This window comes from Cucumis sativus, chromosome 3 (assembly GCF_000004075.3).
Source record: "Cucumis sativus cultivar 9930 chromosome 3, Cucumber_9930_V3, whole genome shotgun sequence".
NCBI classification, from domain to species: domain Eukaryota; kingdom Viridiplantae; phylum Streptophyta; class Magnoliopsida; order Cucurbitales; family Cucurbitaceae; genus Cucumis; species Cucumis sativus.
In genome coordinates this window covers 834333-861033 of record NC_026657.2, presented here as the reverse complement: position 1 = coordinate 861033, position 26701 = coordinate 834333, and the positions used below count along the sequence as shown (strand labels likewise).

The 26701-nt window shown below is 32.3% G+C and overlaps 3 protein-coding genes across 4 annotated transcripts; 1 reads left to right on the top strand and 2 right to left on the bottom strand.

The window, feature by feature from the left end:
• Positions 1-953: 953 nt before the first annotated feature.
• LOC101210621 (cyclin-dependent kinase F-4) lies at positions 954-6840 on the bottom strand. Of its 2 annotated transcripts, none has more exons than XM_004146072.3 (19): positions 6611-6840; positions 5527-5787; positions 5378-5429; positions 4739-5293; positions 4553-4631; positions 4392-4460; positions 4206-4295; positions 3986-4124; positions 3445-3547; positions 3286-3338; positions 3134-3200; positions 2540-2648; positions 2386-2451; positions 2199-2267; positions 2052-2115; positions 1833-1949; positions 1696-1727; positions 1509-1590; positions 954-1415 (listed from the first exon to the last, which is right to left on the bottom strand). In XM_004146072.3, the coding sequence occupies exons 4-19, from the start codon at positions 4744-4746 to the stop codon at positions 1201-1203; spliced, it is 1362 nt and encodes a 453-aa protein (XP_004146120.2). In that variant the 5' UTR covers positions 4747-5293; positions 5378-5429; positions 5527-5787; positions 6611-6840; the 3' UTR covers positions 954-1200. The 2 variants fall into 2 exon arrangements, with proteins under 2 accessions (XP_004146120.2, XP_031737775.1); XM_031881915.1 differs by having other exon boundaries at positions 6632-6835.
• A 10208-nt stretch (positions 6841-17048) lies between these two features.
• LOC101211606 lies at positions 17049-20310 on the top strand. Its single transcript, XM_004146075.3, has 4 exons — positions 17049-17282; positions 18160-18324; positions 18411-18698; positions 19429-20310. The coding sequence occupies exons 2-4, from the start codon at positions 18184-18186 to the stop codon at positions 20074-20076; spliced, it is 1077 nt and encodes a 358-aa protein (XP_004146123.1). The 5' UTR covers positions 17049-17282; positions 18160-18183; the 3' UTR covers positions 20077-20310.
• Positions 20311-21346: 1036 nt separating this feature from the next.
• Positions 21347-25745, bottom strand: LOC101211358 (replication protein A 70 kDa DNA-binding subunit A). Its single transcript, XM_004146074.3, has 2 exons — positions 25234-25745; positions 21347-24021 (listed from the first exon to the last, which is right to left on the bottom strand). The coding sequence occupies exons 1-2, from the start codon at positions 25527-25529 to the stop codon at positions 21732-21734; spliced, it is 2586 nt and encodes an 861-aa protein (XP_004146122.1). The 5' UTR covers positions 25530-25745; the 3' UTR covers positions 21347-21731.
• Between the last annotated feature and the right edge of the window lie 956 nt (positions 25746-26701).

The following is a 26701-nucleotide window of genomic DNA, read 5'->3' as shown; positions in this document are numbered from 1 at the left end:
AACTCTACAATACATATGCATTTTAGAAATTTGGATACTTTTAACCACAACATAGCTATCTAATTATTTAAGAAACATATCATCAACTGTTGGTTAGAAACTCAAATCTTCATCTCTACTTTTACCCAAGTGGTAATAGACTCAAGTTTCCACTAATACTTGTTAGGATGGAAGAAAATACTTCCAATGATCCCTCTTCAAGTCGGTATGTTACAATAGCAATCTTCTGTATAATTTAGATTAAGTAGTTACGACTTGCCTTTCAATTTTTTAGAACTTCCAATTTTTACCGTAAGTGACATGAGGATGATTTGACATTCAATGCACCATCAAAGCTTATACCAATGTAATTTGGTGAGAAGAAGAACAGATGTGAACATCATTAATTGTGGATAATTAAGAACTATGGGTTTCATTTCTTTTCAGAGGAGCATCACACGGTCGTTGATAAGATGGGCATGACTTAGATTGATTGAAGGTTTGTTTACTTGAATGATTTCTTCCAGTAAACAAAGAGAATGAGAATGGACTCTCCTTTTTGACTTTTCATTTCTTTTATTCTGAACGAATAATAACCCCTTTGGTAAGAGGGCAGTGGTCAATTTTGACATCCATACATTTAAATCAAATTATTTTTTGCGGTAAAAATGAAACTAAATGCCTATACCATAAGAAATTTTTAAATTTGACCCCTTTGAGATGTTATTATCATAATATAGAACGAAATGCTGTACATTTTGTAAGGATTGAGAGCAAGAGAAGATAGTTGAGACAAGAAAGACAGCGACAATCTAAACTATGAAAGAATACAACAAAGAGAGAAGTTGGAAAACAGTATAAACTACCCAACCCAAGAGGTTGAGTTAAAATGGTAGGTTTAGGCAATTTTTAGCTCTCATCTCCCACCCTCTTCCCACGACTCTTCTATCTTTCTCATCTCCCACACATGATGATTAACAAAGAAAGAGGAGCCTTTTATTCACAAGGCAATCAATAGAGAAAGAAGAAACTGATAATCTTCTATTTCACAAGGCAAACACGAGTATGTAACAAACAAGATACGAAAAACAAACTGAGTCAGCAGAGGCATCACTTATTACATAAATTCCCAGGAGGGGGGGGCGTTGCATACGATCTCTTCAAAGACACGAAAACATAAAAATACCCATAAGGACAGATAACGAGAGGAAGGGTTGTCTATCATCCAGCAACCTTCCTGGGGTAATTGTTGCCAGTTTGGAACTCTTGAGCAGGCCTTATCAACAGATCGCTAGAGGAACTGCTCCAACGAACACCTGCTTTCATCGGACGAGGAAGCTGCCCAATAGTCGGCTTGCGAGGGGCTATTGTCATGTTTGCCAACTTTTCACCTGTATCTGAAACTCCACGCACGTTGTTTCCCTTGTAGATAGAGTCTGTCAAAACATGCAAATAATGAAATTAATAAGGGTCCACAAAATAACATAAACCACATCCTCATCGATAATCAAAGTTTAAAATGAACTTACTGGTAGGGCTATTCCTCACAGGTGGTCGGTATTTCTGTTGTCTAACTGTACTCTTCATGGTTTTATCATTCTTATTTAAATCCTAAAATAGCAAAAAAAAAAGATGAAACAAAGTAAGTGATAATTTGTGGGTGCCAGAAATTTCAGGGTGGTTGGGTAAGAAGGAGCAGATAATAATATAGCTCACCTGGTTCATCAAATCCAACTTCCTCTGCACACCTGCAAAAAGGTTTTGATGATTCAGAAATCAAGCCAATCAAATTGTATATATAATAATGTTAGTAGACAATTTTGAAAAGGGCTACCAAGAAATAAATGTGGTACCTGTGCTCAACAACGCAGGCAGCTTCGGAGAAGAGAAATTACCACCAATTCTTGAATCAGATAAAGCCACAGGATATTTTTTAGCAGTTTGCTGCTCCAATACATCCTTTGTTCCAGCTGCAGTAGTAGTAGTGAGGAACAGATCAGAAGTTGTCCGACCATGTAAAGTTTTCAGATTATTATGCTCAAAAACAGGGAGCTAAAATAAACACAACATACCAGAAGGAGGGGTCCGAGTAATTGGTGGTCTAGCACGAAGAGACGGTGGAACATAGTAGCAACTCTGTCACACAAAAGATAAATATAAGAAAATCTCAAATGAAATTATATACATTTGCTGGTCTTAGTTGAAAACTATAGGATTACTTGGAAGAAGGGATGTTGGAGGGCTTCCATAGCTGTTGGTCTCTTGGACGGATCCCATGAACAAAGTGACTGAAAAAATTAAAAGTAAATAAATAAATAAAGGTGCATTTAATCCAATGAAATCAAGAAGCTTCATGTTTAACAGATCAAGATCAAATAATTTCAACCATCATCTATTTGTACTTACTGCAATAAGATTGACTGCATCATCACTGGCTGAGGGAATAACAACAGAGAGATGAACTCCATTAAACTGCACAAGAGGAAACAAGCACATACATCAAATACAGTATTTTACATCGTTATTATACCAGAACCAAAAGAGGACAAAGGAGATTGACCTGCGGGAACTGATAATTGATGTTCCTTGCAAGACAAAGCCCACCAGACCATGTATCCATAGTTGGAGTGCCAAGTATATTGCAAATTTTGTAGATTTGGTCTGTTTCACTGCATGGAACAATAAGAAAACTCTACAAATTAGCTGACAATTTGACCGGCATGTTAAATGACTACAATCAGGCCTAATTTTCATTTGTGTTTTATTATTTTACAAAAACAAAAATTACAAATCTAATTCGAAAATAGAATTGCATAGATAAGGGAGAGATGAATTTCAGGCAATAGATATGAATCTCCAAGGACTGCATGATTGACTAGATTTTGGAAGAAACATAAACAGCATGGAAATAGGTGACAGAAAGCCAAAACGTTCACTAAAAAGTCAATGCTTAAGTAGACCCCAATAATTATTTTTATGAAATAGACACTGACAAGAAAAAGGAGGATGGGCAGATTTTACAGAAACAGGTGAAAGCAAACACCAGCATGATCTTAAAATCATCAAGACATCAGTATTTGGACTGGTACTAAGCTACTAAGAATATTGATGCACAAATCATTGACAAGTAATAAGCGGATGTGCATAAGCTCACCTTGCTCCGGGAAAAAGTGGACGAAGAGTAAACAACTCCGCCATTATAGCACCCATTGCCCACATATCTGCAAAATAAAAGGAAAGAGTAAGCACCTGTTGGATTAGGCATTAATGGGGTTGAACCAAATGTAGGTTCAATCTGTTCCTCACCAACTTTAGGACCATATAGATAGGACTGAAGCAGCACCTCCGGAGCTCTATACCTGAGACACAAGATTAAGGCTTACTATATGGCATCACTGCAACCAGTGCAGAGGGGCAACAAAATGCAATAGAATTTACAACAGGCAAGAGATGAGATGCACTTACCACCGTGTTGAAACATACTCAGTATAGGGTGGCATTGCACTAGTTTCACGAGCAAGCCCAAAATCAGCAAGTTTTATCAAGTCTTTAGCAACCAATAAATTTTCTGGAAAAAAAGAAGTTCTTTAAATAAATCAAATAAAAAAAGGAGACAAGTCTTTTTCTGCAGAAACTATTATGAATATGCTGAGGAAACAACCAATAGCAACATATAAAATAAACAACAAACGTCATGCATCACAATATAGAAAATCAAGGAAACCTGATCCAAAAATTTCCTTCCACCTATTATACGAAGTGTTCAAATGAAATTTACGTTGCTATTTCTATTTTCCAATCTATGAAACCCAATTCATATTTTCTTCCAAGTATCTATAGAACACTTTTAACTCTGAATATTTATTATGTAAAAAGTACATCCCGTATAACAGAAAAAAAGGACATACTAGAAAGACTTTAAAAAGTTAAAAAATTAATAGCAGATAGCATAAGTGAACCCACAAAAATCAGTGCACTCTACTAGACACGAGAACAACTGAGATACCTGGTTTAAGGTCACGGTGAAAATATCCTCGCTGATGCATGTAGGCAAGACCTTGAAAGACTTGAAAACACCAATTTCGTACTTCAGCTTCTGAGAAGAGTTTTTCTTTATCCTTCATGAGTTGATAAAGATTACATTCCTGAACATAAAATTTTTGTCAGGTCAGGTAGAAAATAATTTCAACCTAAATATGGAAAAAATTTCAAAATGACTGACTAACCATGTATTCAAATACAAAGTACAAAATATTGTTCTCCCGGATAACTTCCTTGAGCTTCACAATATTCGGGTGATTCATCTTCCGCAATGACTGTTATATTTGGATAACAAATAAAGAAAATTAACTTCAGAATAAGAAAAAAAAGAAGGCAATCGGAATGAGAAAAGAAAATTAAGGATGCATCACCTTCACTTCTCTCAGATTGACACATTCCTCCCATGTGTAATACTTTTTCTTCATTTTTTTAATTGCAACCTGTTGATTAATAGAAGATTGTAAAACTGAAAATAATCATTTTTCAGACAGTTTTTCTCAAGATACACAAAGAGATATCAGCAGATGCTTACAACTTCCCCAGTTTGCTTATTGATAGCTCGCCAGACACTTCCAAAAGTACCATCACCAACTTCCTTGATTAACATGTACCTAAAAGTAGTAACAAAATCAATAAACAAAAGTAATGCATACACAATCAACTAAATTGCACAACCAAATGAGAAAAGAAACCATTAAGGCTATGAGAAACAACCAACCTCTCCATTTTCCTCGTAGGGGCACAAAGACAACCTCCCTTATTCAAAAGAAGTAAAGAAACTTCAAAAGGATAATTCGCATTTATCTTTATAAAAAGACTAAGAAGTAAACAATTGTCTTGCACTGATCTAGCAAAAACCACCACTAATTTTTCATGGTGAAATGCAAATGCACAAAACCAGAAAAATTCTGATGAGCAGGTTGTGCAGCTTTATTCATTACAAAATCCGCAGCTTCAACTTCTAGAGAGGAACAATACGGTGATATATGGCAAACACCACTGAACATGTTGAACCTTGAGACTAACTGTCCAAACCAACAGAGCAGTTGGAGATACCAGATGACTATGATCTTAACTTGTAGCTATCTCATTATTCAACATTGACATTAAAGATATATCCTCCAATAAGAAAGGTCATGACGCTCTAAACATCACCAATCAGGAACAAAGATTAAGAACGAATAAGAAAAGCTCCAGCAGAGGTCAACACAATAGTCTTGACTTCAGGTAGTGGTGAAAACAAGCTTCGATGTTTCATTAACAGAACTCAGCTCTGTAGAAAAGGGGACAGAGGTTAGAATTAAATACAAAAATAAAACAAAATAAATAAAAAAGAAAAGTGCACGTTCCATCATACCCCTAAAGAAGTTTCCCCTAGAAAATCGTCCCGATGCTGCATCAACAACGCTCTGCATCCAGAATAACAAATACAGAAAGAGAGCATTATCGTTAAAATGAAACAAAAGAATAAAATTGACCAAAATAATCATTAAATATAGTCCATACTTGAACAGTTGCACTAACGATCCAACACCTATCTTATAAAGTAATTTCATTACGCCTCTCGTGCTGATCATTTAGAAGAACTTGACCACTAAGTGCAATTGACAAAGGAAACCAAAAGAAAATCTCCAAGAATGAGGAAACGCCAATCAAGCACTTCCTGGAAAGAACAAACTCGATGCTGGAAGGAATTTGTCCAAATAGAAGCAAGCTCCATATCTCAAGAAAATATAGAAATCCCTTTATATCCAGGCCCTCGAAAACCTGATAGTTCGCAATACCACCAAATCATTAGACACATACTCATGAATGATATAAAAAATGAAGGTCAGTATAATTTTATCGAATGAGCAAAAAAAGGTGGTGTCATAAATGACATAATTCACACAAAACTTCAATTTATCAGATACCAAAGATCACCAGGTACCAGATACCCAAAACTGATCACAATATTAAAATTATTGGTACAATAAAACCAAGAGACAAAACTAATTAGAAAAGAAAAATAACGCAAATGCCAACTCCAACTCCAACAAAGATTAATTACTTATCAAGGAAAACACCAATCAATAACCAATACAATATGACATACATCCCGAGCTCATCCAAATAAAACCCTAATCCACCAACTAGGTCCACAAAAATTCCTATTCACAAATAAGCAAGCGAAGCAAACAGAAATGCCCCAAAACTCCAAACCAACGAGATTCTTTACAATAAGTGGGCAAACAAAATCTCACAATATTTCCGACATCGAATCTGAACAAACCCTAATTCACCAATTCACCAACCGACTAGTCGCAAATCTTCAAATTCACAAATAGGCAAACAAAACGAACACCACCTCGCTACAAACGTCCACCCGACGACAATTTCTTCAATCAATGAACAAACAAAACCGCAACAATATCTCCGTCATCCGGCGTCGAATCATTAATTAACCACAAAAAACATAAATCGAAAGATAAATAAACCCAATAGCCCCAACACCGAATTCAATCAATTAATCCGTCAATCAAACCACATCAAGATGACCTAGACACAGTTTTCACAACAACACAAAAAGAAATCGGAAAAAGATCGATACCGATAAATGAAGAAGCATAACCTCCGTCGCCAAGAACGGGAAGAATACGGATCCAGAGCTTCCCTCAACGCTCTTCTTCTACTTTCTCCTCCTTCTTCTTCTTCTTCCTCTTCCCTCAAATCTTCTCAAAGCCACAAAGAAAACGAGACGGATTCCCAAAAAAACACGAGATCTTTGCTGCGTGCCAACCAAGGTAAAGATACCTAATTTTCCATCATGACCCACACCGATGGCTATTTATACATCAATGGTTTCCATTATCTACGTGCAGACCCACCGTTTTTTAACCTGCACTCGGATTTCGACCTCTATGATTTGTTGGTTAGTGCCACTTGCCAGCTACCGATTGGTCCCCCTTTATATTAATTTATGAATTAATTGTTATTCTTTCTCTTTTTGGCTTTTTATTTCTGAATTTTGACTGATTTCCTTCATTTTTCTTTTTAAAAAAAAATTAATTTATTTATTTATATTTAGCCTTTTTCACCTTTTGGAATTATTAAACGCTCAAAATTCCTTTTTGCTAATGGTGATGGATACTTAAGTTGGTAACTTCGTGAGGTATATTTAATTGGAATGTTTCTCATACCTAACTTTTATTTCTATAAAATAAAATATCAAAATTACAAATTTCATGTCATATCCTACATCTATCCAAAATTTTTATAAATATAACTTAACGTTTAAATATCTAGGGGAGTTTATAAAACAAGTCAAATAATTTATGATTATAGAATCTACATTACTTACATTTTCAAATTTACAAAAATAGTAAATTTAAAAGCATTTTACATCCGATTATGAACTATTTTTTCTAAAAAAAATTTGTCATCTAATGCAATTTTTCAAATATTTATATCTTTGTGTTGAGATATTGGTAGTCGAACGAAATCTAAACATACCAAATAAATCTTGAAAAATCTTGTTTAAATTTGGCATACTAGCAAATAACCAAATCTAAAGTACCAAATGAATTTTGAAAAAAGAAAAAAAAATCATTTAATTTTACATAGTTAAATCTAAAATCATGTACTGAATATACGTGTGTTCAGTGTCAGGTTAACGGGGACATTTTTTGTATTTTACTTTGTGGATATGTGGCTTTTTCGTGTTCGATACATATATTTTGATATTTTGTTATATTTTTAAAAAAAAACTTCTGTATTTGTTAATTTTTATATCAATTATCTAAAACAATTTTTCTCTATATATATAGTTTTTATTTCCATTGTTTTATTTTTAAAATTATAAAAACTAAATTTAATCTTTTTATAAACAGGTATTCGGTTTGTTTGGTTATACAGTTTGTTTTAGTTTAAGTTTTTCGATTTAACTTAAAACGTGAAAGGTGATAATTTGGATTTTATCATTAATTTGCATCATTATTTAATATTGGTTAGTGTATCCATTAGCAAGTTAATATTGAAAACCATGCTACCCTTTGTTAAATAAAAAGTCATAAAGTTTACACCATGAGTTTAGTGGATGAACTTTCTAGAATTATATGATTAGTTTAGTGGTAGTCTATATTTTATATTTGGTTTTGTGATAGGTGCCTGAATTTAAAGATGTGTCAAGTCGGTATAATCCAAAACGTTGTACTTCATGTCAAGTATAATAGCTCATTGACCTATTGGTCGTTCATTTTTTTTACGATGGACGAGTGAGAGAATTGAACGTTTGACCTCGAGGTTGATGGAACAAACTCTGAGTAAAGAGAATATACGAGAGATGAAATTTGCTCAAACAACGTCGTAAAAGAGTTCAGTGAGGAATTAGCGCTCCTCAACATATGAGAAAAAGTAATAATCTTCGACTCAATCAAATTTTAAATTATATACGTGGTTTATGATATATGTGCTTAAATTTAAAAATTTGCCAACTGATATAATCTATAACTTTATATTTCATATTAAGCATAACAGTTCATTAACTTTTTTTTTTCTTTTTACGACGAGTGAGGTGTGATCAGAGTTGAACATTTCACCTTTAGGTTGATAGAAAAAACTATATGTAAATAAATTGGGAGAGATGAATTTTCCTCAAACGTCATCTTCTGTGCAAACGAGTTTACTATAGAATTAATTAACGCAACGCGCCTCTGCATATGAGAAAAAGCAATGGTCCCAAACTATCGATCAAATTCTACCTAGCTTCCTTGACGATGGAGAATACCCCTAAAATATTCATTGATACACTGTTAGAGAAATGAATCACTTGACACTTCAAAGCAACCAGACTCTACGTAAATATTAGGCACGTTGGCCGACCAAATATAATACAGACACTTGCAAGTTGCAAAATATCAAATTTCAAACCTTACTCCATCACTCAATGAATTCATCCCAACCAAACGCCTTCAAAGCTCCCACACTGATTGTTATGCATTTACGTTGCATCAATAATTAGTTTCCACTAATTCAAAGAGGCAATGATCTATCCAACAGTTAAGACTATAGTTTGATGGAGTCGTTCATCTATAATAAAACATGCTCGTTTTGGTTGTCGTTGAGAGAGGGAAATGTAAAATTCGTCTAAACGTATTAGATATGAAAAACTTGGGAGCATTGAAAGGAACTTAAATGTTGAAAATACAGAATTCATTGACAGATTTTAAGTGAAGTACATGATAATCAATACAAAAAATATAAGAATTTGATTCGTAGAGTTGATGAACTAAAATGGAATCTAATTAAAATCTCACTAATAAAAATAAGATCGAATCAAAATATCATTTAATAGATATATACGAAAATTCAAAAAAATAGAATAAATGGGTATTTGTGTGAAGATAAAAAGGTAGGTTTCGAGAATCTTGAAATATGATTAGTGAAAGCAACAGAATCTTTGCTTTCAATATATATTCGAATCTCAAATTGGGAAGAAAACGAAGAGATATTGTTATTGATAATGATGTGCAATATAATATATAAAATATACATGTATAAAGGTAAATGTAGGTTTGAATTTTATTTCAAAGGAAAAATAATAAATAAAATTAACGAATCATGCGTTACGATTTTATTTAAACCACGTTTAATAACTAGTTGATTAGAAAAATCTTATTAATACTACTTAATTTGCTTTTGGTATGGTGAACAACAAATTCGAATGTTTCTCATCGAAGATAAAAATTAGGGTAAATAATCGGTGAAAAAATAAGTACGGTTTTTAAAAACTAAACAGTTATCGAATAAAGCAATGTTTTTGCAACGATGTAATATATGATTATAGATTCGCAAAATAAAATAATTTAGTTGAACTTTTTTATATAGACTAATTGAGTACGGTCAATTTCAACTTATTGTGTTTGGCAAGCAAACAAAAAAAAAATCTAAATATGATAAAACAATGTTAATTAAATTAACTTAGACCATTAACATTTTATTTGAAATCGAAAATTTACGAGTACTTGTTATATTTATAAAAACCAAACGATAGGTTTGTAAAACAACAAAAAAAATTAATAATAATTCTTCAAATGTTTATATTATTTTCAAAACACAATCCACTCATTAAATATAAAATTATTAAAAAAACAATTCGAGAAGATAAATTTTCAAAAACAGCCGACGATTTTTCTAGTGTTATTTTTGTTATATTTTGTAAATAGTTTTATTTTATTTTATTATCTATAACAATTCACCAAACAAAAATGACCATAAGATTATAGAATTAGAAAAAGATCGAAGCGGAAGATACAGTTCGTGCTAGTATTCGTGTATAGAGATTCCTAATTCTACTTTTATTATTATTGAGAATTTTTGAATCACTTTTATTTAGTTATTTTCAATGCCATTCCTTTTGCATCCTTTTTAAACATTTGATTGAAGGAATCTGAATTATTATTGTTTTTTTAATGTGAGAAAAAAAAGCAAAAAAAGAATAATGAAAATAAAAAAAGAAAAAGAAAAGGAATGGCATCCAATCATTTTTTGTCCCTTTTATATGATTTTATCTTTAATAGTAAAGTTGCAATCTTCTTTATAAATTATAATATTTTTACCTCGTTTTTTTTTTCTTTTTTTATCAACTTAATTAAATTTTCAAAGATATTTAAATCAAATTTTGGTGGGAGAATTGAACGTTCTAGAAAGAGTTTCTAATAAGACAAAAATAATAATAATTAAATAACAAATCATGATTTCATATGTGTAGTTTAATTTTAAATTTCAAAATATACCTTTAATTTAAAATTCAATTTATATTTTTAAATATAACAAATGAAAAAAATATTTAAATTATATGAAATATTTTTTAAAATAGAAAAAGCTCACAAATTCACTATGTAAAATATCAAAACTAATAAAGTCAACATGCTATAAATCGATCACATGTGGGTGATACACGATCATGTAAATTTTGATATATATATCTCGAGCCTTAATGGCATCGGAATGGCTTGAGATTAATAAATCACAAATAATATATAAAATTTATAAAAAAATGATAGTTCATCCCATGTTTTTCTTATTGTGTTATGCAGATTGTAAATATTTTAGATTTTTTTTACATTTATATAAATTACTCTAATTAAATTGTAAAAAATTATTTTCAATTACATTTTGGTGGTAAACTAATTTTGAGACTTTTTTTTTTTTTATATCTGAAGAAGTTTTCAATTTTCAATTTTTTGTAATGAATAGATTGTATTTGTAATTTTAAAACTAATAACCAAACGGACATAAACTTTAACGATAAAAGACTAAATTTATAATTTAATTAATTTCAAATTTTAAAATGGAGAAAAGAAACATTCAAGAAAAAGAGAGAAAAGGAAAGAATTGTGATAATAGAAAAAAGAAAGAAAGAAGTTGAAGTGAGGAGAAAGGCAAGCGAAGGTTCGTCCTACCCCTAGGGGTTGGGTGGGTGGTGGATTCATAATCTATTCGCTGGCCGACACGTAATTACTACTTTTAGGCCCACGTGTCCCCACACTCTCCTAATCTCATCTTCTTTTTATCAACCTCAAAAAAAAAAAAAAAAACGGTTTATACTTTCTCATAAATATTTAAAAAATGCAATAAATTTTTATATTATATTAATAATAGACCACCATAAAATAATATTAATAAAATTTATCAGTTATTATACATATAATCTCAAATTTTACTAATTTTTTTTGTAAATATTTTAATTTTTTATATTATCATATTATAGGATGTATCATTTTTTTGAAGGATGGAGATGTAAAAATAATTATTATATTAATATACATACTTCTTATGTTTTATTAAAAATATTGTCGTGTGAAACTTATAGTTATCAAAACTTAACCTCTTGATTTTTAGAAGACAAATTTCTTTTTTAATTGTTAACGACATTTTATTTTGGAATTTGCAGAATGATCATTTGAAAAGTTTATACGTGGATGATTATTAAATGTAGTCATGATAAAAGTCTAAATGAATTATGTTATGAAAATTTAGAAAGTTCAATTGTGTCGAAATTATACGTTTTACACCATATTAGTCAAATAAAATTTAGAGAATAGTATAAAATGATTAGATAGATTTCGATCCGTTTGATTTATATCTATCTTTTGTTTTGTTTTTTTTTTTTCATTTATATCCACTGATTTTAAGGAAAGAGAGAGAAAAAATTATTACGCATTTTCTTTAACCAATTTTTTAAAAATAGAAAATTGACAAACTATTTAAATTTCATGAAACAAAATTAGTTGTGTGTATATATCTTCAACAAGTTATAACCATTATTATTGTTTTTTTCCTTTTCTTTTTTTGTCAGCAGATAATGAAATTTGATGGAGGTTTTTGAAAAAAAGCATTGGAAATGTTATTTTTCTTTATGAAGAGGAAGAGGAGAAATTAATTAATCTTCACTCAAAAGATATTATCAATATTTGGTGGTCCACTTGCAAACAACCACCACTCATTCTTACAAAATTCAAATTATATGTTCGTTTAAAACTCACAAAAAGACGTGACTAAGGCGATTTTGTAATCATTTCTTTTTTTCTTTTCCATTTTTAAAACTACAAAGCTTTAAATTTGATTTTGTTTTTTTATAATTTGGTTTTGAATTCAAATATGAAAAACCAAAGCAAGAAATTGAGATAAAATAGACGTTATTTTCAAAAATTAAAGTTTCATTTAGGTATAATGATTTCCTTTTAAAAAAAATCAACAAAACCAAATATACTTTCTCTTAGTTTTGTAATGTTGTTTGCATATTTTTATCGTTTATGAGTTGAATTTTTAGTCAAATTCTAATAAAATACAAAAAAACAAATTGGTTGTTAAGTTTTCGTTTTTTTAAATTTAGTTTTTTTTTCTGTTACAATTAAAAACAACTCACAAAAGTTAAGGGACGCGAAGTGAGTTATTATAACCAATAGATTATTATACTATACGTTTATGATACAAATTATTATAGTATGTGTTGTTATAATCTATATTTGAGAAAGTTATGAATAATTAAATGGGAAGTGAGAATAGTGACATATTATAAATGAGAAATAAAGAAAAAGTAGTATAGTCACATATCAAAAAAAACAAACTACACAAATAAGACTTGAACTTTGATTGTAAAGGAAGTTGATAAGCATAATTATACTAAAATACCTACAAATATTAAGTAGTAATTGACTAAATCTATACTAAACTCATTGGTGATCGTGATCCTAATCCTATAATTATGAGAACCTTGAAACAAAACATGAAATGGACTGATCGTTCGTAGTCTAAGGACCAAACGAGCCTTAAAAAATGTTTCCAAAATATAGATTGCTTTGAAAAGCACTCGTAGTAAAATGTAGCACATAAAAACTATAAGCCGATATTGAGAGAGTTTTGACCTTTGATTTTTCCAAAATGGGCTTGGGCCCAATTGTTTATTGAGCCTGGGTTTGAACCCAATATCGTATTTGACCCAAATTTCCATCATAGGCTTTGAACTGAGTTGGGCATGAATATTTAGGGTAGATGCGTTTATAATTATTTTTTCTTTTTATAAAAATAAAATTAAACAACAGCAAATTATTAATGGAAAACGTGCATCACGTGCCACACTTCTATTATTTAAAAAAGTGTTTACGTACTTACGTATATATTTGAGAAATGAATAAAAGAGACCAATGTGTTTCTGCTCTTTCAATTTAAACCATTTCAGACTAAGGGTTATATTAAATTAGACCATGAGTATCAATTTAAATCGAATTTTTGATAAAAAAAATTCAAATAAAACTTTGAACTTTGAAAAACGTATATTTTTTGTTTGAGTTTTTCTAGTTATTTTTTCCGTCATATTATAATTGAAATGTTTAAATTGATACAATTAATGAAATTTAAGGTTTAGATTGATACACTCACAGAAGTTAAATGTTAATTTGATATAACAATTAGTTTGATGTTTAAATTGACAAACCTCAAAATTTATGATTTAAATCGATACAATTATTAATCTAGTGTTTAAATTGATTCAACGCTTAAATTGATATTCTCTCTAAAAAAATTTATGCTATCATGAAATTATTGGAAATAAATTTTGTTTAATCCATTTACTTGATAAGATACAATATAGTTTTATAGGTTAAAATTTCATAAACAACCTTTTATATTTTGAAAAAAATATCGTATGTAGGGTTTGGATGAAACGTAGGAACTATCTATCAGTGTTTGACGATATTATATCAACCAAAGAAATAAATAAATTTTTTAAAAACTTTTGTGTTAAAATATAAATTTAATTTATATAATTTAAAACATATTAAAATTGGAACTTATATGGTATGAATTGCTACTACTTACAAGTTTATAGGTGAATTTGATACAATTTTTTAAAGATATCTAGATGGATTTAGTAGAATTACTTTAGGTTGGATTAAAATTTTAGACTAAATAAAAAAATTTAGTTCAAAGACTTATTAGGTTGGATTAATAAATTTCATATAATTAATGAATTTGATTGATAGGATTTATTATTTCTTTTGGATGAGATTTAGGTCAAACAAGTTAGTAAATATTTACATATGTTCAACAATAACTGAAAAGTGTGAAAAATTCCATTCTCTAACCTCTTAAATCGTAAGATTTGTATCTTAACCGGTTCAATTATGCTCAATTTATTGATATCTAATAACCATTATATATATGTATATTGAGTTTTTGTTTCAATTGAAATATTAAGAAAATTTCATAATTTGCTAACATGAGCTTACTCAACTGACACTTATATATATCTAATAATAAGAGATTTCGATCTCAAATTTCCTATCCATAAGTTGTATTACAATATCTTTTAAAAAAATATTGATAAAGATTCGATGTAATAAATTATAATATTTCTAGTCAATTTGATTTGAGTTTGATGTAGACATTATATATTTTGGTTTATTCGAGGATATCAATTTGGTTCCATCTTTCTTTATTATAATTTGTGCTACAAATGTCAATTCAAAAATAGGTAAATGAGTTTAAAAATAGGTAAATGAATATAACATCTTAAACGACGATTGTTCAACTTTTGTGCTACGAAAAAGAAGAAAAATCTAGTGCGACAAACCTGCAAATTGTACGCATTCGAATTTTCCATACGTTAGATTGCTCTATAGATCTTACACCTAAAATGTCCTGAATGTTACATCAAAATTTTTAAAATATTGGTTTAAATGTTACGATGAACGTTAATATTATACTTAGGTTGAGCTTTTGCGTTTGTTTGAACTTAGGTCGACTTTTATTTTTAGCTTAGTATCTCTTTATCTTTTTTTGATATTTTGGTATATTCATAGAATTAAATTTAAAATAGGGGAATTTACATAAATAGAAGAAAACGAAAAGTATTTACATCCTATATAGTAAAAAGAAATTGATACTTTGAGCTTGAGTTAAGATTACGGTTATCCATTTTGAGCTTGGATTAAAATTTTGTTATGGACCGTAAATAATTTGTGAATTTTTTAAATTTTAAAAATCGCTTTTTCAAGGGATAATTTTTTTAAAAAATGATTTCTTTTCACACTATCTCATCTAATATTTAAATATCATTTTCAAAAGTTGAAGTTAAAAGATCCTCTTTGATCACACTTTATCTACCAAACACTTCCCATCAAATATAGATTATATTATTTTCTAAAGTCAAAGTTAAAAGTTGCAACGATTATCTATTTCAATTTTTAATTTACTAGGGGCACGAGTCTAATTATAGGTAAAGAATAATACACTTAATGAACAAAATATTATAAGAATAACATATCTAAAAATACTCTAATTATGTGAATAATTCCAATGTTATCTAGCATACAAAACGTAACTAAAATTATAGTAATGTTGATGTCAAAATCTAGTCAAGAAAAAACACACATAACTTTCACGTGACAAAAACGTTTGGAGAGGATATAAAAAATAACCTGCAAAAAAAAAATATGTACATCAATGTGACACTTTGATGCTTAAGTCAAAGAGTAAACTAGAGTCGCTTTAGAATAATGATATAATCTATTGAACCGAGAAATGTGTCTAATTTTGTGTTTGACTAAAGTTGAGGCGAAACTCGCACCCATTTCAGTCTTAGGTTGATGATTTGGGTTGAGGCTTTGTGTAAGACATGCCATTAGCTATTTTGCTAAGGTCGGCCTTAGCCCAACAATTTAATTGGAGCTTTGACATTAACTAATCCTCTCGATCCCGGTTGGGCTTAGTGTGCTATTTTGACGAAAACCTTATTATTTTTTCGACTTTGTTGCTTCTAATCCTATTTTGATTGTACCATTCATTCAAATTCACACATACTAAGTAGTATGGAAACAATATGCACTTTTTCACTCATAATTTGGCACATCGCCAAGTGGCGTATTGATTTATTGTATAGACATTAGTTTACTCTTAAATACCATTATTACGACGAACAATTAATGAAGTTAGATAGTAATGGCATTATTAAATTTGCAATGATATGTCAACATTTTCAATCAGTATTTTCACGTGTTTCAATATTTTATACGAGTAACTAATCAACATTTTACTACGTCATGAAAAAATATACGAAACACACAAAGACAAAATATCTCTAATGTAAATATAATATAAATAATATTTTTTTTCAAAAATAGAAAATTTTGACAAATTATTTACACTCTACAGGATAAAACCACTAAAAGATAAAATTTGTTACAATTAATTTTTCTAAATATTTGATTGAAAGTTCTATTTTTATTTTAACCGTGTAACAAAATCATTCTTTTCTTCTCTTATTCTCTAATTTTTCTTTTTCTTTTTCTTTTTAAATTATTATTTGGTTGAAGATGGCGTGCCAAATAATAAATCAATAATTTAAATAACAAGTAACCAAGTTTTAAGTGATTAAATCTAAACAAGCAAATCGTTGTATATTTTTGAAGAAAATTCCAAAATAATATACATTTTATATCGAAATATAATTAGAATCATTAGTCAAAATATAATTGGAATAAGGGAGACTTTTCAACGTTTCCATCGTGGGACGTTGAAACGGCGTCGTAAAGGGACTGTTTTTGGAACAATTATTGGCAAATTTATTGGGGGTGGTTAGCCGAACGCAGCCAGCCATTGTAGAGTAGAGAAAAATACGAAGAACTTTGTGTTTGTGGCAACCACACGTCTCAACCTGCTCCTTCTCTCTTCTTGGCCGATATTTTCCGGCTTCAATCACTCGTCCAGATTCACTTTCTTCGGTATTTTCTCCCCTTTGATTCGCTTTTTATTTTTCTTTTCTTCATTTCAATGTTTTTCTATGTCAATTTTGTAGTTTCTTCATACTCTGGCTCTTAGAGAGCCCGAATTTTAGGGTTAAATGTGATCAGATACCTGTTTTTCCAACATTGTCTTGATTCTGATATTTCATTGTGTGTATTTTTATGATATTTTATGCGAATTGCTCTCTTGGTGCGGGAGTATGTTTGAGACTGGAGAAATTCATATGGATTTCTTCTTGTTCTTACCGATCGGTGCATTTCTATTTAATTTTCTGTAATTTTTCCCTTGGGATTGGTTGGTGATTTGAAATGTTTAATTGGAGAATTGGGTGTTCAGGATCATCTCTCATTTGGGTGTAATAATAACATATACCGTTTATTGGTCCTTAGTGATAATTGTCAATTTCTCTTCGAAGATTGATGGAGAATCATCTTTATGATGGTTATACCTTGAAATTTTAAAGCATGTATTTCCAATATCTAATATCTCTGAGGAAGAACAAATTACATCTTTTAAGCCTTTTGGAATTTGGGGTGTGTGAATTGAGTAAAGTGAGTAGGATTAAACTCCCTAAGGGGGAGTTCAGTCGAAGAATGAGACCATTGTCGTGTGAGATTAGTTGGGGTGCATATAAGATTACTCATGATTTAAAAAGCAAATTGAAATTGAAGAGAAACTATGATTCAAAATGAGCTGATATCTTTATGGTGTGTTATCTTTTATAAAGTTCCCCTCCCGTGCCTTGCTTTTGCCTTTTATGTCTTAAAACATGGAAGTTGGTAATTATTGATCCTAGAGGGCATCTGACCTTTCTAGTTTCTATCCCTTTTTGTTTCTTAACCTTATATTTTGCAGGAAAACTCATATTAAGAAGCAGGAATGGACTTTATATTAAGAGGAATGAATGATGAGGCATCTGGGTGCTACTCTAATGAAATGGACATTCAGAGATGCCCTTTCCTCAGGAATATCAATAAGCCAACCAGCTTTTCTTTCTCCACCTTGACTTTCAACTTCCCGGTAAACCTCCTTATCTGCTCTACCATACACATTTGCAATGCCTGATCCATTTTGGAAAAGTCAATATATTATTTTTGTATGTTCAGGTTCGAGGAGCGAAAGGGCCAATTTTTGAGGATGGTCCTAATTTTGATACAGCATTTAAGCTCTTTCATGGTAAAGATGGAGTTGTCCCACTATCTGAGAGATCTGGCTCTGATAAAATATCGCTAGAACCGGAGATGGCTTCTCCTTTCAACCCCTTGGCAGCAAAAGCTGCAACCATCAGTCTGTCAGCTTTTGGACCAGGGGGGCCATTCAGCTTCGGTAGCTTCTCTGAGAAATGGAAGAAACAAAAGTCTGAGGCATCCAACAAGAAAAATAATTCGTCACAGGTAGACTAAATGTGCATTCTTCTTAACTGACCTAAGTTAGATCATCCGTAGTACTTTTTCTTTGATGCCTACTTCAATGGAAACTGGATTTCAGAATTTGATACAATTTGCTCACAAAATGTGGTTTTCATTGGCTTCCGTTGCTAAAAAAGAGCAAGAATTTGGCGTGCATACAATTCTTGTATCTAGCAGGGTTATGAAGGAAAACTAGAAAACATGGGACTTGAACTTGTTTAAACGTCACATGTGGAGGAGATAGTCTGATAGTGTTTGGAAGTCTAACCCTGTCTGTTTCCTTAGGATTTGAAGGGATTTAAATCCCGATGTATTGGACATTACTATTTTTGTTTGTCGTCCCTCAAAATTGTCTAAGCAAACCAGATTTTAAAGAAAAATTCTCTCATTAAAACCAAAAGATTTCTTTGTCAATTGATAATCTAATTTCACTTGGTTTCTTTTTTCACTCACAAATTAAGATTTTCAAGCGTCCTCTCCTTGCCTGACCCCCTTTTGTTGAAAATGACGAAGATGGTTATATCTGTAAACTCCTTATTTTCTTTTCATCTCTAGCAAACTTTCCAAACAAAATTGTTTAATCCATCCAAAACAGCAATTTAAAGATAATTTCTAGATTTTCAGTTTGTACTAATGTCACGTGTGATTAAAGTTGGCAAGCATTTGCTCATTCTTTCTGTATTTGTTTCATTTCTGTTTCTTGCTTGTTTTCCAGAAAAAAGGAAATTCATCCAAGCACGAGGCTCTGGGAAATGAGTGGTTGGAAACAGGAAACTGTCCAATTGCCAAGTCTTTTAGAGCTGTTAGCGGAGTCCTCCCACTTGTTGCATCAGCTTTTCAGCTACCACCTGGTATGAAGCTTAAGTGTCCACCAGCTATAGTTGCTGCGCGTGCTGCCCTCGCTCGTACGGCATTTGTAAAAAATCTGCGTCCTCAGCCACTTCCTTCGAAAATGCTTGTCATTGCTGCCTTAGGCATGGCGGCAAATGTTCCACTTGGGATATGGAGGGAACACACTCAGAAGTTTTCATTTTCATGGTTTGTGGCCATTCATGCAGCTGTACCCTTTATTGCCATGCTTCGGAAATCTGTCTTGATGCCAAAGACCGCCATGGCAATGACCATAGCTGCTTCCGTACTAGGGCAGGTTATCGGCTCGAGAGCTGAACGTATGCGACTTAAAGCTATTGCTGAGAAGGGAAAGGTAACAACAGTTATACCAACACTGGAGTCTACTCCAAGCTACGAGTTAACCCAGGTTGATGCTATAGTAGGTAGTCGTTGTGGTGTAGAAAGAATGGTGTTCGATCCTCTCCGGAAGGATGGTACGCAAACGTCTACCCCAGCGAATGTATGCACGTAAGAAACTTCTTATAGATATATTACGAAATAAATGAAGTGCCATTGATATTGTTAATAAGACTACCTGATGAAATGTAGATTTAATAGATAACCTCTGTCATGGCTATCATATAATGTTGTGTATCATGCTTTTGAAAAACTTCTCTATAGCTAAATATGAATGAAAAATCCTTTATAAAGACTGGCTAAATGTGAAAAAACCAGTCTTGTAATGTTATCTCAATTCATGTTGCCATCTTTAGAGTCCATACATGGTGGTATTTATGGAATGGACAATAACTATTTTGCACTAATATGTATAACGAATTTTTGTGGAGAAGTTCTTGTGTTATCATAAGAGCTCCTTAAATCTTTAAGATTGATAAAAAGTTTCAGGTCCAAGAGTTCTTATTTACTTTGAGCTGCGGTCGAGGGTGCTTTTCACTATTCCAAAAGCATTTTTCACTCGAAGTCATAATGGAGAAAACCGATAGGTTAGGTAAATTGGTTAAATACTTCAAAGAACTTTAATAAAAGAACGTGAAATTATACTCTAAACGTGGAGGTAACAATTGTATCCATTGTAATTTTAAATTTTGGTAGGTGCTGGGTAGCATTTGTTTTTGGAACATGGCCCATTCTCAATGACATGCAATACTTACCAAGTTGCAGTTTCAATAACTAAGAAGAAAAATTTCTTAATATTTTGATTTAGGTGATCTTGAAAATTTAAATAACAAAGTCACTCTTGGACCAAGACACTAAGAAAATATCTCATTTTATCCTCGTGATAGAAATCTAGTTGCTCACGCGGAGGAACCTAATTGCTCATGTGGTAACTCATTATGTAAAATATATTTTTTTTAAAATTGGGTCGATACCTTTCCCAACTGGGTGCGCGACATCGTTTGACACCACCTCAATTTTTGATTCATAAAACTTAGTTTCTTTCAAGTTTCTTTCAATGTACATGTTCCTTGATGAATCTCATAATCACTATTTCCTCCATTGCACATTTTCCCTAAACTATTTTTTGGTAAACTTTACGGTGCATTCAAATGGGATTTTGTGCTCCCAAGAGATATTACATTACTACTCAACTTACCTCAATTATCATGATTACCCTTTCAAGTATTCTTAAGCTCTATCGTGGCTTCATATAACTTTGTGCTGATTGTAAACAACTGGGAATGTCATTTGTAATAATACGATGGATTCTTCTCTTGTCAAAATAATAATAATAGAAAAGGTCGCCTGATTATGAATTAAGCTTAAGATGAAACTGCACAATGTAAAAAGAACTCTCACAAACTATTTATTTGATCAATAGGCTGACTAAACTATTTACCATAAAGAAACTAACGAAAAGAAAAAAGATACATGCAAAAGAAAACTTAAAGTGTACAAAGGATACAATAATTTATCCAGATATAAACGCAGCCATCAAAAGAAAAGGACGAAAGAAACAAGTAGACTAAAACCTATGCTTACAGATCATCTAAGATCCAAAACACAGTTCCCAAGCAACATCTGTACAAGAAAATTTCATGAACTAAGCGCTCGAGATGGCAAGCAAAGCTTTCCACATTGGCGCTATGCATGCAATATCTCTTTTAAATGAAAGGAAAAGGAAAATGGAAACTAGTCATTCAGAGAAATTAGGAACTTCCCTGAGCATCACCTAGCCGTGAAGCCACGGTTACCATAAGCTGGAGGGACATTGGCCAAGCCAGGGCAATCCCTAGCCCAATGCCCAGTTTGATGGCATTTGAAGCATTCACCGGAGGTACCACCCGAAGGGCCAGAAGCTTGATTTGAATACATCCCACCTCCAACAGACAGTGCAGGACCACTCATGATACTCGGGCAGTTCGTTGAGCTGTGGCCAGAACCCCCACAGCTGTTGCAGTATGTGTTCGAGTTAAGCGGTGTGGATGGAGAAGGCCTAGAGCTACTGTACTGGTTCCCATACTGAACACCTTGGTTGGGTGTACCATATTCTCTGCTGAAATTGGTACTATTTCGAATGGGTGACACGAACTGTCCACCACCAATATTTTCAGAAGCAGTGTCACGAAAACCGAAATTATGTATGGTGCTTTCTGCTTTTGGGGTAGCAGAACTACTGTTCTCTGGCTTGAGTTTTTCCATCAAATTTAGAAGAAACCTGGATTCGCTTGAAAAATTAATGCTTTCTGCTTTTACCACTGTTGATCTTACTCTCTGTTCATCACTAAAAGTCTCTTCCTTTATTTTCAACTTCATTATAAATTTTGTAAAAAGAACCTTCCGGATGATTTCTGCAAATTTCTCATCATCTTGCTCTTCATACTTCAAATAATACAATCTTTTTGCAGGTATGCCCATGATCTCCTCACCACCTTCTTGAAAGGCAGTTACCCAAGTTAAGCCAGTATGATCCTGTATTTGCAGCTGGAGTATGTACCTGTAGTCACATTCGTCAACAGACTGATCACACCTGTCACATCTCCATTTTCCATCTCCATTATTTGTAACTTTTTTGCTACATTGTCGGTCCCCGATCATGATAGGACATGCTGTGTAGCAGAAACTGTCAACCTTAATAAATGAAACAGTTGCACTAACCGTGATCCAATCTGGCTTCTCAGAGGTTCCTAACCTCTCATCTTTAATTTGAGATATGGTCTTCCTGACATCTGTCCTACCCACACTAGCAACTTCCCTGGATATAGAGACAGAAAGAGTACTCCTCCCTTCCCTTTCAAACCACTCTCTCAGTGAATGAGCCTCGGGGAAATCTGGCTCTATAAAGAGCTGACTTGTTGAAATGGTTCCCACTGCCTTCCCATTGAAGTCGCTTACTCTACTAGATTTCACGGCCAAAACTGGGAACAACCCCGAGTCACACATATTTTGCAATCTTTGCCCTTCCGCTTGACAGAAGTTCCCCCAAAGAGTCAATTCAACACTTCGGCCAGACATATCTTTCAACTGAAGGGATCTCTTCTGAGTCTCAGTACCATTTTTTCTCATCAAAGAAGTTGCAGGATTAATGGAAGAAACAACACCAATTACATCTACAACACTGTTGCTGTCCATGCCTTCAATCTCACCAATCTGATGGAAATGAAACTGCTGCTGGGGGATTGATTGGTCATCCTCAAAGCAAGGTTGGATTGTTGATGTGTTTTCAAGAAATATTTCATAGTCATTTTTGAGATGGTTAAAGTTCTTTTGAGCAGGTTTCAGGCTTCCTTTAGAAATGAAGTAGACTTTACCAGATTCAATTTGGTTGTAAAACTGATCAGCTACTGTATTGAAGCATGTTACTCGTATTTCTCCACGGTAAGCATCGAGTAAATCAAATGAAAATACTTTCCCGTCACCACGAGGATTGTTGTAGTGTCTAAGTTCTCCTTTTGAAGTAACTCGAGCCTTTATTGTCCACCTACCTTGGTAAGGGTTCAGAGCAGAAATAGGCATTATCCTTGGGGCAGCTTCATTTTTTGCTATTGGTCCTCTGTTACTGTACATTGAAGGAGGCTGCTGATATATTGGCTGAGGACGGGCATAGGCATTAGAATTTAGAGGTGGCCTGGGAATATCTGACCCGCTGTTGTGATATGCCATCTTCTGATCACCATATGATCCAGTTAAAGGAGATGGCCCATTAAATCTTGATCCAGAATCTGTCTTAGAGTAAGAAGGAGGCGCAATTGATGCAGAGAATCTTCCAGTCTCAGGAGGATTAGAATAAGATCCCATGTGTGGTACATGTGATTGATTCACTTTAGGCTGTTCAAAAGACGCACTCGATACATTTCCCTTACCAATCATTCCACTACCAGGTGAAGCCCCCAGACCCCCCACAGAGGGTAGGGGGTTTCCACTTAATGCATTAGCTGACGATCTTGTGGCTGATACAGGTTCACCAATAATGTCACACATTTCCTCTATCACATCCAACTCAATGACAATTATAATCCTGTGGTTGAAAATTAACAAGTTATACAAAGAATGTAAAATATTACCTCCCCCCAAAAAATTAATATAAAGAAGAGTAAGAGAGCACAAACAAGGAGCAATATATATAATTATGGATCAGCAATAAATCATCTCTTCAAAGGCAAACTCGGTAGCATTCAAAAAGGAAACAGTAAAACAACCTTGATACATGTGTTTTTTTGTAGACTCAGTTGAATAAACAACCTTTAAGGCCGTAATACTTAATAGAAGAAATGCTCACGAAACTCTTCAGGAAAATTGTACACTAACAATTGAACGTTAGACATCAACAAACAACAAAAGAATAAACCCAGAATGGTTCATCTGGGTTAGAAACTTAAAATAAAGACGTTTCTTATCTTTAAAAATGGAAGAGGAGATTTACTTGAGAGGTTGAAAAAAAGTAGGCATGGTATTGATGGCAATTATACAATAGGGTTGATCCACTAGCAAATTTCTTAGCAGGTTCATCAAGGGGCACTTGATCTACTATGTTTAAATACACGATGATGGAGAAGGGCCCTTGCAAGTGTTACGTGATGGATTGAAAATCAAGTTTTGTGAAAACAGACGAGCCTTTCACTCCCTGGTTGACATTTTACATCCTAACGTTGTTTTCCTAGCAAACTTAAGGAAGATATTGATCATTGAAGCAATAGAAATTGAGTGGTGGTTTTGAACTACAATGATGATCATACAGCATAGATTATTCGTAATCTGGGATGGTCATTCAATAAAATTTTCCTTCTCGATCTTCTCTCAAAGTATCTTCTCGAATATTGGAGAAATAAATCACAAGGGTGATTCTTTTAGTGGAGTCTCTCAAAAGAGAAAATCCACACTCTTCATCTAGTCCCTAGCTTTAAAAGTTAGGAAGCACAGGATATAATGAAAAGAAATCAACGAGGAGAGATTTCCTATCTGCTTTGCTCCTATTTTTCATAACTGATATGGCTTATATCTTATCATCAGAAAACAAAAGAAAGAAAGATGCCAAAATGAAAAGAGAAGTAAACTTCAAATATACACACAATCTGCACTCAAGTAGTTCCCAGCAATCAAATTTCGAAATTTAAATAATGGAACACTAGCTTCCATCACTTTAAACTACACGCCGATTCCAAACAATCTTCTGTCCAAAAAGCAAACAAATATCGAACTTTAACAGATTCAGTTTATCAGAAAGACTTACAGGCGTTCTTGAACGGGGTTACAAACATACTGCCGCAGTCGAACGATAGAACCTTTCTGTAACTTCCCAGACTTAACCAATTCGTTGAGCTGAGTGCCCAGCATTCCTTGCTGGAAATGGGTTCCATCAGAAACCAACAATCTGAACCTCTCGCTACCTGATTGTTGCGAAGTGTTAACCAATTTCAAATCAATCACTTGTAGAATCGGCTGGAACGTCTCAGCAGACGATTCCCTCTTGCATATCACCATCACTGCTCCTTCCGTTAGCTTAGACGACGCCATTGACGCTGCCATTTCAAGAAATGGTAACGAAACTCGAACACCCCAGCAAAGAATTTAGTTTTTTTTTTCCTTGGAAGATTAAAACTTCAATCGAAGGAATGGGAATTGAATCCGAGAATGTGGAATCGACAGGAAACGAGAGATTAGAGAAAATGAGTTACAAAAAGTTTAAAACCCTAGAGAGAAAGTGGAGTGAGGGAAGCGCCATGAATTTGCGAGGGAAACCGCGAAAATCTATTACAATTATTAATTATAGCAAAACACATGAAGGCCTTTTATAAAAATTACAATTGTATCCCTTCCAGCTTCCACGATACGCATCCCCAATCGTGATCCCTCGTGTCACGTTCCACGTGTCAACACTTACATTTTTAATCCATTTTAGCTCATAAACTTGCATTTTATGTTTAAAATATTCTCTTCTTTTGTGTGGAAATAATTGGTTAAAAATAAATTGTAAACTTTTATTTTATGTTAAAATGTGAATTTAGTCGTTTCTCCATTTAAATAAGAGATAAAAAATTGACAAACTATTTACATTTCATACAACAAAACGAGAAAATGAGAGTCAATATTTTGTCAAATCTTTTGTTTATTACGATTTCTCTAATTTTTTTAAACAAAATTGATTAAGTAATAATAATGATTTAAAATGTAACACAAGAGTAAGTTGCTAGTAAATAGTACATTAAATTTAGTTTCAAAATTTGTTTATTAATAAAAATATACATCTCTATACTTAGACTTTGGCTATAGTTTTTATTTGGTTTCTAGATATTATAGAAATCAAAACTAAGAGAATATATTTGTTTCAAATTAAAAATAAAACTCTAACATAAAGGGTAACATTATAATAATTTATAATTTGAAACATTAGAGCCAAATTCAAAACAACCTCATATGTAATATTTTAAAACTCAAATTTGATAGTGTTCGCAAGAAAATTTGTACATTTATCAATAAATTTCATATTCTCCTATTTTGTTTTTCACGTCTATTAAAGAATTTTATGCACTCAATGTATTAATTTGAAACTTCCCAAATTGACACATCAAACAAAACTTGAGAAAAAAAAGTGTGTGCGTATATATGTTTTTATATATATTTATAAACATATTTTTTAAAATAGTAAATTTGATAAAATTTTTACAACATATAATAAAATTTCAAATTTTATAAATAAT